This window comes from Lissotriton vulgaris, chromosome 8 (assembly GCF_964263255.1).
Source record: "Lissotriton vulgaris chromosome 8, aLisVul1.2, whole genome shotgun sequence".
Taxonomy (NCBI): Eukaryota; Metazoa; Chordata; class Amphibia; order Caudata; family Salamandridae; genus Lissotriton; species Lissotriton vulgaris.
The window spans coordinates 730,253,645-730,266,417 of record NC_141696.1 but is presented as its reverse complement, the minus strand read 5'-3'; the positions used below and the strand labels follow the sequence as shown (position 1 = coordinate 730,266,417).

The 12,773-nt window shown below is 46.4% G+C and overlaps 1 protein-coding gene across 1 annotated transcript in view; it reads left to right on the top strand.

Annotated features, from left to right (window-relative positions):
- CFAP47 (cilia and flagella associated protein 47) overlaps positions 1-12,773 on the top strand; it is a 2,734,468-nt gene that overhangs the window by 1,523,340 nt on the left and 1,198,355 nt on the right. Inside the window, exon 52 of the mRNA XM_086934611.1 lies at positions 6,040-6,215. Within this exon, the coding sequence (XP_086790737.1) occupies positions 6,040-6,215 (176 nt within the window). The remainder of the gene's footprint in view (positions 1-6,039; positions 6,216-12,773) is intronic.

The following is a 12,773-nucleotide window of genomic DNA, read 5'->3' as shown; positions in this document are numbered from 1 at the left end:
ACAGAACCGACAGTCGTCCTATGGGAGGTCGTCCTTCAGAGGCAAATCCGCTAAGAAGGGCACTGGCGGCCGCCAGTGACCATTTACTCCAGCCAGTCCCACCACCGTCTCAATCCTTTCAAATTGGAGGAAAACTGACCCACTTCCTCCCCAATTGGCGAAAAATCACTACGGATCGGTGGGTACTACAAATAATTCAATTTGGACATTCCCTCGAAATTGTCAACACCCCTCCCAACACTCCTCCGCTGAAGCGTGCTCACAAACACCTGCACCTCCTTCTCAAGGAAGTATCCGCCATGTTGGTCAAAGGAGCCATCGAAAGGGTCCCAGCGTCCCAGAAGGGGACGGGATTTTATTCCCACCTCTTCCTGGTCCAACAAAAAGGGGACAAATGGAGACCGATCTTGGACCTCCGGGCGCTCAACGCCTTCCTGCGGAGTCAATCCTTCCGGATGGTAACGATCCAAGAGATCCTGGGAGCGCTGGAAAGGGGAGACTCGATGGTCTCCCTGGACTTACAGGACGCCTACTACCATATCCCCATCCTCACAAGGCACAGGAGGTACCTGCGGTTCGAAGTAGCAGGCAGGCATTATCAGTTCAAGGTCTTGCCATTCGGCCTAAAATCCGCGCCACGTATCTTCACGAAGTGCTTGGCGCCGGTGGCGGCCTTCCTGCGACAAAGAGGTCACCAGGTATTCCCCTACCTGGACGACTGGCTGGTGAAGGCCCCTTCTCCGGAGGGCGCAACCGCTTCCTCCAACGCCTGCAGCGCACTTTTTCAACAGCTGGGTCTGACGATCAACCTCAAAAAATCCTGCACTACTCCATCAACGAGGATCACCTTCCTAGGGGCTACCTTAGACACGGATTGCGCAAAGGCTTTCCCCTCGGAGGACAGGACCAACAAATTACTGTCTCTGGCCGTGGCGGTGGCCAAGAAGTCTCGCATCAAAGTACGGACATTCACCTCACTGCTAGGGATGATGTCCTCCTGCATCCTCCTCATACCGCACTGCAGGCTCCGCATGCGTCCCCTCCAGGAGGCTCTGGCGAGGCAATGGAAACAGAGTTCCGGCTCGTTCGAGGACATTATCACGATCACACCGGCCATCACAAAGGCCCTTCGGTGGTGGAGAAACCGGACACACCTGACGGCCGGCTTGCAGTTCCTCCTCCCTCCGGCGCCTCTGGTCATCACGACAGATGCCTCCCTGGAAGGCTGGGGCACTGTTCTATTGGACCTTCGAGTCAGCGGCAAATGGGAAGCCCAAGAGAAACAACTGCACATCAACCTCTTGGAGCTGCGGGCAGTGTATCTGGCTCTGCAGGCATTCCTGCCACGTATCGGAACTTCCCCGGTGCTCGTCAAAACGGACAACACCACGACGATGCACTACCTGAACAAACAAGGGGGAACGCGATCTCTCTCTCTCTCACGAGAATCGCAAAAAATCTGGAACTGGTTGGTGGCACACGGGCTCTCCCTCAAGGCGGAGTACGTTCCCGGGAAGGACAACACCATCGCGGACGCCCTCAGCAGGCAGACCTCTCTCTCCCACGAATGGGAGCTGAACGGCGACACAGTGGCCCACATCTTCTCGCAATGGGGGACGCCGAGGATCGATCTCTTTGCGACGGCAGGGAACGCCAAATGCCCAAGCTACGCAAGCTGGCATCCCCAACAGGGGTCGTTGGGAAATGCTTTTTCCATCGGCTGGTTCAGCGTGTTTGCGTACGCTTTTCCTCCGTTCCCGATGATACCGAGGCTCCTCAGGAAGATGAAGACGGAGCCGTGCACCCTGATCCTGATTGCTCCGTACTGGCCGAGACAACACTGGTTCTCGGACCTGCTTCGCCTTTCCATCAGGCCCCCGATTCACCTGCGACAGCACCCGAACCTCTTAACGATGTCCGGAGGCCAGGTACACCACCCGAACCTCCGCTCGCTCAGATTATCAGCCTGGCTCCTGAGCACCGAGAGTTCGGAGACCTAGAGATCCCGCAGGACTGCAGGGCCGTACTAGCCAAAGCGAGGGCGGGCAGTACGAACAAGACCTACTCGCTGAAGTGGAAACGGTTCTGCTTGTGGTGTTCGGAACAAGGCTTACACCCTCTACGGGTCACCCCGGTGCAGCTGCTACCGTACCTCCTCCACCTGGCTCAATCGGGGCTGGCTCACGCCTCCATTAAGGTTCATCTGGCTGCGATTTCTAGATTCACCAGGACCTCATCTGGACCTTCCCTATGGTCCAGTCGACTGATAAAGCAATTTCTGAAGGGGCTCTACAGATCCTTTCCGAGGCCTCGGAAAGTCCCTCCAACCTGGCAGTTGAACTTGGTGCTCAACCAACTAATGAAACACCCTTTCGAGCCCATACATCGGGCCACTCTCAAACATCTCTCCTGGAAAACGGCACTCCTGCTCGCCCTGACGTCGGCCAGAAGGGTCAGCGAACTTCAGGCGCTGTCTATTCAGGAACCGTATCTCCAATTCAGGCACGACCGAGTGGTACTCAGGCCCAACCCTAAATTCATACCTAAAGTGCCTTCAGACTTTCATCTAAACGAACCAATTGTCCTCAAGTCATTTTTTGCCAACCCTTCCACAGCGGCAGAAAGGGCGCTGCATTCCTTGGACCTAAAAAGATGTCTCAAATTCTACTTGGACAGGACCAAAGATGTCAGGAAATCTTCTCAACTGTTCGTAGCCTACAGCAACCCGCGAATGGGTTTGCCCCTAACAAAACAAAGCATCTCCCGCTGGATTTCATCAGCGATTGGGTTTTGCCATGATCAGGCCGGACGGCCTTTGGCGGACTGGGTGGCTGCCCACTCTACCAGGGCGATGTCCGCGTCGGCGGCACTCTTCGCTGGAGTAACGGTCCTAGACATTTGCCGAGCGGCGACATGGAAGTCCCCGCACACCTTTTCCAAGCATTACTGCCTGGACATCGAACTGCAGAAGGATGCTGCAGTGGGACAAGCGGTGCTACGCCATCTATTCCAATAAGGTGAGCCTTACCTCGTCCCGCCATCCAGGTATGCACATTCTTCATGGTTTTTCTGCTATATGCATGACAGTATACTACCATGTTTCTCTCATGTTGTCTGTAATTTTATGCAGATCTGCTGGAGGTGAGAATGTGCTTTACCACTATGTATGTATAACTGCTGGCTACTCTGATTCAGGCATGTGAATCTATGAAAGACACGCAAATACTGGATAAGAAATGCGTTACTTACCTGTAACAGCAGTTATCCAGTATTGGTGTCTTTCATAGATTCACATGCAACCCTCCCGCCTCCCCGGTAAGGACTCACGTACCTCTATGTCTACACTGCGACACCCTAGCTGGGTGCGTACGAAAATCTGAGGGACTGAGGCTCCTCCCGGGAAGGTTCTAGAGGGAGGTCGGAGCTGATTGGCTAACGATGAGAGTTCGGTCCTTTTTACATAAGGACGTGGAAAGGCCCCAAAGGGGAGGCCCTTCGGCCTATATTCTCTATGTATGTCCTTAGGACATTACTTTTTTATGTACCGGAGGCTCCCGCCTCGGCGACGGGGAATGATTCAGGCATGTGAATCTATGAAAGACACCAATACTGGATAACTGCTGTTACAGGTAAGTAACGCATTTCTTCCCATCACCCCTTACCCCTATCACCAACAATCCTGACTTGACCCCGGGTCTTGATCAGGCAGCTTTTGGTCACTGGGACAAGGAAGTCCGCAGATCCATAAGGCATTTTTTTAATGTGGAGGGCCCCTTGTCTTTCGAAGACTTCCAATCCGACTTTGCAATGCCCGAAGCTGAGCGGTACCACTATCAGCAGATACAAGACTGGGGGATGCAACCCCAGATACTCCAGGGAGCTGAGAGACGGCTTACCCCGTATTAGGGGTGGCTGCTTTTGTAAGGAGTCCTCTAAGCGACTCATCACAGAACTGTACCACATCCTACGCCCCCTGGAACAAATGACCTAATCTGCAGGCCAGAAACTGTGGGAAACTGAGCTGGGGCAGACATTGACTTAAACAGAATGGGGTGACATTCACTACAGGGCCCGACACTCATGTAATATTTCTAGTGTAGAATCGGCAACCAAGATGATGATGTACTGGTACCTCCCCCCCAACCCCCCCAGATTAAATAAGAGCAACCCCAGCTGTTCTCCGAGCTGCTAGAGGGCATGAGGCGCTGAGGGCCCACTGCTTCACTTATTATGGGAATGCTCCACTCGTAAAGCCTACTGGACACTGGTTCTGGACGAAATTGTCCAACACTTTGATACCAATATCTTGCGCTTTCCGGAATATGTCATTCTGGGGGTCTCGGACAGACTCAGATTTCAAATCCCTCAAGTCCCGTAAAGGCAGGCTAATAGGATTAGCTTTAGGGGCATCACTACAGAATATACTGTCTCACTGGGGCACGGACAGAACCCCTACGATGCAGAGGTGGCTACACAGGTTGTGGTATGTGCTCGGCATGGAGTGTGTCTCTTTCTCATTCCAGGGGGACGGGCCTTTTTCGCAGATTTGTGGTGCCCTTTTATTTCCTTGTCTTGCTCTGAATTCTGCGAGCTCACCAGCTCTAGGTATATGCGGCTCCTCCATCTTCCCGCGCTGTCACAGGATCTTACCAAACTCCAGACCCACTGATGTGCTCAATGCTTAGTTCCCTTTTTGGCAGCAGTCGAGGCGGGAGTGAGGGGACGAGGGAGGTGTGGGATGGGATGGGGAGGAGGTGGGGGGTCAGGACATTTTTCATGTTTATTTCTGATGCTCTGTGTAGCACTACAACTGCTTACGGCCCCCGATTTGGGCTTTATTGCTTGATGCATCTTGTTTTCTCTTTCAAATCAATAAAAAGATTTAAACCAAAAAAGAGACCTACCCGAGACCAAAATGTAAAGGAGAAGGTGATTTGGAGCCTCCCTGGCTCACACTACACAAACCTGTCTTCACAAACATGGGAATAAAACAAGGGTGGGTACAGGTCCTTTTTATGGCTCCCACAAAGTGCGGCGTTGTCAGAGGATGTAAATGAGCAGGCTATCTGAAGTATTGCCATGCATAGTAAGGACGGGAATGAGGCAGTGACCCAGGTGTTAAAGCCCAATTTTAATCTTAGTTCTGTGACTTATTTTCAACTGGCCTTCATGATGCAGTCTTCTACTTGTGACTCTACCAGCATTTTTTGCCTTCTGTACTCAGAGGTCTTGCACACTCTCAATACCACTCAACAGGTCCAGGGCACAAAGGAAGGAGAATGGGACTGAGGGCAAAAATACACTTTATACTTTTATCAACTAGTGACAGTGGGTAGCTTGAGTTTGTATGCCAGTGCTTCATCTCCCTATGCACACACATATGATTAAGTGGGTACAGCAAGTGTTGGTGAGCAGAGTACAGCTACTGAAGCTCTGACCAATGATTGAGTCTGTTTTGGGTGCCTTTTTTTCACAAATACATGTTGCTTGCCAATTCCTTGAGTTAGGCCAATTCCCGATCAGTCAGTATAACAATACAAGGTCTTCAATACAGTCGTATATATTTTTGCAGTTTTTTATATAGCTAACTTGACCCATTAGAGCTTTTACATGAGCACCAGATATCATTATACATTTTGGGGAGCAAAGGAAGATGTGGTGACTTGCGCTGAATCGCAGGACAGTGAACCCAGGCCAGTTCTAGAACTTGGCACCCCATTTCCCAAGGTTGGCCACTGTGGCTACATCTCGCCCCCTTAGTAACGCCTTTTGTTTCGTGATATTAACCATTTTATTTCCGTGTCCTCAAAATCATATTTACATTTGGCAACAATACTGCAAAGAGTATTTTTGGTGAAGGTGTCCAGCATTTAAAATGATTGTACTGGTAATGTTGACACAATCTAAGCACGACAACCGATAATGTTACAGTCTGAAGAAAACATGTTCAATTGCTACACAGCAGTTGTATATTACTGTGTCCTTTGTTACTGAAAAAAATATAAAAAGGCATTGATAAAAGTGACTTTATGTCTCCAGGGCACAGTTGGCATAGAAATTCCCATTACCAATCCTACACATGAAGCACTACATTTGGATGTATTGGTGAATGGCACAGGACTTACAGGAGACTCCAGCTTTGTTCTGAGGCCCAAAGAGACTCTTTCCTACGTGGTAATCTATTCACCAGCGTATACTGGCAGCTTCGAGGGAAGGTGAGTTGTATAGTAAAAGCGAAGGATGTTTGTTTTTAATTCACTCTTGATTTTGATAATACTGTAAAGCTCAATATCTGTTGACCACGCCATTCAGAGGCACTTATGCATTATTATTTAGTATTGTACATTGTCCTTGAAATTATACGTGCTGCCAGTGTAGAAGCAAGCATTCCATGGGTCATAAATGCAAGCAAGGAAATTGCTTTGGTTGGAAAGCATACTACCTACCTTTAGGCGCGGTTGGCACAGGTAAGAGCGGTGGGGAGGGGCGGGGTGGGAGCAAAAGTCAACAGATGACAGGTTAGGTAAAATGAAAAATATATATATTATTAAAACCACTTACCTTGTGCTTGCTGCATCGCCAATGCGGAGAGCACAAGGTAAATGGTTTTATTTCTTTTTACCTATCCCGTAGTCTGTCGACTTCCCCACCCTGCCCAGCCCCTACCCCGCCCCACCGATCTTACCTGTGCCGGCCGCGCGTGCCTACCTCCCTCCCTTAGGGGTAAGCAGTCATCTTAACTCAGTGGGAGACAAAGCTAGGGAATCTGATGTAGAATAACATGACCGGACAAGGTCATGAATAAGGGGAGGACAGTGATTTTTTACGGTGGCGGTATTTAATCCTCTTTGTCCCTCAAAGCCCAGTAGCACACAGGTTTTGAAAAAAACACACACCCTCTCATAGTTTAAGTTGGCCAAAAATTTCCCAAAAATGATACTTCTATCCTAGTGAGTTCTGAGTGTTATTATCCCTACCCTCTCCTTGATAGATTCTGTAGGTACGGGGCTGATTAGAGAGTTGTCTGACTTACTGGCGACCCAAGCCTTCAAACCCTATTTTGGGTGCCCATGATTTTTGTTGAGGTGTGACCAAGGTCAAGGGATTCCCAGCAGGGACAATACACTAAGCGGTTCCCTTGCCATGTAAATGAAGAGTTTGTTGTTCATTTGAATGTATTTTAATATTGATAATCCTTTCCTTTGCTACTGTGTAATGGCTCTGCCGTTTTGTCCTGCCTGCCCGTAAGGGTGGGCATAGAAAGGAAATGTGTTCATTTTACACTCACAAAGCTGCCTTGTGACTGCCATTGAATAGTGTGGCATACTATCTTGCCTTACTCTATGTTCTCTTTTAGTAAACCTTTCTACGTTACTTTGATTCAGGAAAAGTGAGTGGCTGGCAGGACCAATACCATTGCACGGGTGAGCGTAGTATGTAGTGAGAGCAGCCGTGGCCGGCAGTGGGAGTACCTGCACGGCGGTGACGTGGAAGGGGGAGGGGCAGGGTGGGGGGTAGTAATGTATGGATTACGGAGCTTCCCAGGTAAGTAAACATTTAAATAAATAAAACAAATTTCGTTGAGTGCACTGCATCCCCAAATGCGATGCAGTGCGCGCAACGAAATTCGTTTTATTTATTAAAATGTTTACTTACCTGTAAAACTCAGTAATCCATACATTACTACCCCCCACCCTGCCCCCCCCCCCTCCACACGTCACCGCCCTGCCAGCTGTGGCTGAATGAGAGCAGTGGATTTGCAAATAGTCTTAGTGCTCATGATAGAGGCCCCTAAGGGCTTTATCTTTATGCTTATCTTCTCCGAGATTATAATGGCTTTATATCACCATTCTTTGTTGCTCGAATACCTGCGTTATAAACTTGAAAAAACTGGAATGCTAAGTATTTGCATTGCAAAATGGGCCACCTTTCCCAAAAGTGTATTTATTTTTAGTCATGGAACAATTATAGTACTATGAAAGGCATTATAATTAGATTTGTTGTAGGATCACTTGATATCTAAACCGAAGTCTACACATGTAACTAGATGAGAAGCTAGACTGCTTTTACTATTATTTTATTTGCTTTTTTATGTATGGGCCTCACTGAGAGCCACCAGCATGAACACCAGATTATAAATCCGGTTGTTTACTGCAATAATGTACCAAGAGAGGTTGCTACCCACTGTAGCTACCTCATAAAGGAATTCTAGGCTGGCTGTTCTTGGAGGACTCGCTGAGTGTCTGTCAGTGCAGCATCATCTCTCCTGGAAAGCAGAGGACACAGCTTTGGATGGGGAGTGAGCAAGATGGCATAGAGGGTGGGAGTTTGGGTGGCTTTAGGCCAGGTTTCTTTTTTATTTTTACTTTTGTGGCTGGGAGGAGAAGCCATGGTTTATATGGCTCCCCCAAAACTCCTTTGTCTCTGCATACCAGTTGAAAGCAAGGGCAGATGATTTTGGGGGCCATACAATACATAAAAATATACACTGGTAAAAAGTGAATAACAGGGATTTTTTTCACCTCGGGGTTCTGAGTGATATTTTAGACGACTTTAGCTTCTCTCTCGTTGTGTATTGATGTGACTCAGAATCCTCTTCTTTATAATATAGGCAAGCAAAATTGAAATATAAATAAAATCTATATTATTTCATGGAACATACATTACAAAAACCCTAAATAGTTTAACTTTATTAATATATGCAGATATATGTATTAGTATATGGAGATTTCATTCATTTACAGGCCACCAACTATCTTAGTCATATTTTCTGGATTCTACTTAACAGAACCAGGGTTTCAGATGCTTTGCAACCCTACATCACACATACCACTCTGAGAAAACTTCCAGTATGGTAAACGTTTAATTTCCATAGGTATATGAACAAGGGTGTCTGCAAAGCGGGTGTGTGTGTGTGGTAAACATTTTAAAGTGTACATGTTTGTATATATCCACAAACATTACCGACGGATTTTCACACAAATGTACACATCTTTCTTAGCAGTAACAAATGCTGGAAATTGAAGTGGATGCAGGACTATTGTGGTGGGAAAACTATAGTATTTTCATTTTATGTTCTTATGTTAAACATCAGCTCCTGGTCGTGATTGAACAAGTGAGGGCGCTTAATCCTGCGCTTTGACTTGCGTGGACTGTCCCACACTAAACAAAATCTTCCTAAAAACATAAACAGAAGTGTCCTTAGCAGTCACAAAGTCTCAGCACGTATTGATAAGAGATGTGTGCACAAAAATATCTTCCATAGGAAAGAGAGAAAACGTTTTTAGCCCTACCCCAAAACCTGAGGTTTTTCTTCCATTTTAAAACCTGGCGGATTATGTTAGGACTTTCACCCTTTTTTCCAGGTACAAGGAAAGGATTTTTATACTCCCTAAAAATATGTAACTTTATATATAAAAGTAAGCTTATGGCTTCTGAAGGTACTGTGCGAATCTACCCTTGTGTCCAGAGCTGAGGCAAGCACCCGCTTTGCATAGACTTTGTCCTATATGCACGAGGGATGTGTTAGGCTCCAAGACGTTGACAACGTTACAATGTCAAATGCCTATTACTGGGGAATCTATTAATCCTAGTTTAGGACATTTTGAGTTAAAAAAATAAATGGAAAAAAAATCTGTCCACCGTAATATGTTGTAGGAAAGATGAACTCGCTTTATTAAGCCGCAGCCGACTCAGCCCTCCTCTGGACCTTGATAGAGAGAATCCATCACAGAATCAAAATACAAACACCCTTGATGGAAATCATTTAGATTCCGAAATCCCCTGTAATTAGAAATGATCTGCTACTTAATGAATAGTGAAAGCACTCCAATTAAAGATACCGACCCGCACTGCAGGAGGACGAGTCTCTGTAGGGGAGTGTTTGCAGTGGAAGGTTATCGATGACCTTCTGTGACCTTGCTTTGCCAAGATGCTTCGAGCATCGCTACACGGTAGCAGCACCTTTCTTGTTAATTAAGCTTCGCTTGGCACGTACTGAAACTGAAAGTATAGCCCCCGTTTGCATGAGGGGGCCTGTGATTATGCTGGCGCAGCTACCGTAAAGAATGGTGCTACCGAAACAGAAGTGTATTCAAGGGTCTAATTGCAAGCATCAAGGAGATGAAGCACCCTATATATGTGTCTTAAACTCGCAGCGCTTTTGATTTCCCCTGAGAGCTCTCAGGCATGCCTAGTACAGCTACTCTGTGCAGCTTTAATCGCGTGTTCTACTATAGCGAAAATAGTTGGTGCATGTTAAGAGGAGGGACAATGAGATGTGAGATTCAGCCTTATATTAATTAGGTCAGGTTCTTAATTTTGAATGCAGTCTCTATAGTACGCTCTGCAGCTTTTCCTTGGTAAAGTGACCCCAGGATCTGTACCATCCAGTGACTTCAGTGTGGGTTACTGAGGCCAAGGATCGCCTCTTCGAAGAGGCTACAGGAATTCCTTTACTGGGCAAAGCCAAAAGCACTAAAGAGTACCGCACTTTGGGGGATACGTACTAGGAAGTGGAGGAGAGAGGCGTTAGCCTTCCTGGTCTCTCCTCCACTTCTGACACGCGAGGCTGCACCATATTTACAAGAATGTGGTGCAGCCTTGCATTCCACCCCGCGATGACGCTAAGTTCAGCAACTTAGCGCCAACGCAGTTTCCCTTGCACCATGGCGCAAGGGTGTCTGCATGCAGGGGAGGACTATTTATGTGTAGGAAGGTGCCCTTTCCTGCACATAAACAATCATAGAAGTGCCTTTCTGTCACTTACCTTTCTGTCACTTTCATGCGTGCTGCTTCAGGCGGCACACATGAAAGTGACAAAATGGCATTTAAAAAAAAGTTTGTTTATGTACAAGAAAGGAACACCTTCCTGTACGTAAACAACACTGGGCATTTTGCTTTTTCAATGTGTGCTGCACAAGGCAGCACACATGGAAAAAGCAACAAGCATTGGCATAGCCAATAGGTCTCGCCTTTGTGACCGTATAAGTGTTTAGCCATGCAACAGTTGATGTTGTTGCACCAAGGATATTGTGCTGCATAACTAAATACTTATAAGATCCCAAAAGCGAGACCTATAGGCTATGCCAATGCTTGTTCTTTCTTGTTGTCAAGTGTTTGACCCCTCTGGCACCATATGGCCGTCACTCAACCTCTCTTTCAGAGTATTTTTATAAAAAACATATTTGTTTTTGTTTCTCCACATAAAAAGTATTTTCTCTTGAAAAAAAGCCTCTTGCTTTGCAGTCCCTTCAATTTTGGGACGCTTTTCTCCATACCACATCTAAATCACATTTACACACGAACTACATCAGAGTACATGTACCAGTCAAAACCTGCCTGAAACAATCAGGTACATACCAACAAAGTTGTGGGGTTATGTTTGTTCACTGATATTACAGGTGAAATCCCCCTGAGATGTAGCAAATGCACCTGAAATCGCCCCTAGATACAGTAAATCCAGCCCACAGCCAGAGCAGATTTGCTGAAAGAGGAAATCCATCTCTGAGTAAGTCCTATATTTGGGGATAACATCTCACCCTTGTCAATTCTGTGTAACAGGAACACGAGTTTGCCCCATAGGTGCCTTTATTTGAGTCCAATAGCTTCGATTAAATGATTAAATAGGTTTTTGGATTGGACCCAAAATTATCAGGTTTGACATAAGTTAGTTTTGCAGTGGCGCTCCAATTCCAGGACAGTTATGTTCAAAGGTACTTTTTCCAAAGGCTTTTACTCCCATATTTTAACATTTGTTTTTTTTACCGTTGTACTCCTTTCTTGGTTTTGTTATCAAGTTTTCCCTGCTCCTGTTTCTGGTATTACTGAGTCTTTTAACCCAACTCTTGCATTGAATTTAAGTGACTAGCTTTTGCGTTCCACCCCATTGGCTGAGAACCACTTCTAAAGGCCTGCCAGAGACACAATAAACAAGAGTGTAGATGGGCCTGATAGACAACAGGCACTTAAGGGTGTTGACGTGAAGGTTGAGGTGTTTGAATACACAGCCACCTCCTTGCCCTATAGGAGACTCACGATCCACCCAAATGCTTTACTCAGTCCTGTCAACAGCAATAAGTAGATCTAAGAATACAAAGTGGACTGTTGCTCACCCCTCCTCCTTCTGTTGCCTTTAGGCAGTCTCGCTTCCATTCCTTTGGTGAGGATCTGACTGGTAGATGCTGAGAAGGGCAGAAGCGGCATTGCTTTGTGTGAGGGTGAAGGTGTCTATTCGTCTTTACACATTTCCTAGACATTATGCTTAGCATCCTGCGATGTCATACTCCGTAGAAGGGTAATTGTGCTGCATTATCTCATCTGAAGAGTCATTAGGTGGCATGCACAAATGCTACAAAACTGCTGAGCCAGAACTTTGGACCAAGATCTAATTCACCCTGCATCTGGATTTTTTAAATCATGGTGCACGAACAATAGGAACAAAACATAACCTTTAGGCACAAGAAGTGCTGCACATAATCAGCTCCTTCAAATCCGCAATGCGGGTGGGTTTGCAATTGAGCTGATACGTGTCAATGTTGTTATGTCATAGCCTTATATCGAGTGTACATAAGGAAAGCCTGTGCCTCTTGTCATTTTTACCATGTCGTAAAAAGCTGTATCTACTAGACATCCACATACTTAAAGCCTTCACGTGCTGCAGTTTTCATTTTTAAAAACGAACAAAGCAAGTGGATGAATTTGACAAGTTTTTACAATTAATACATTTAATTTAATTTGACATTAAAATCGAGTACTCTCGCCAGCTGAGTGTC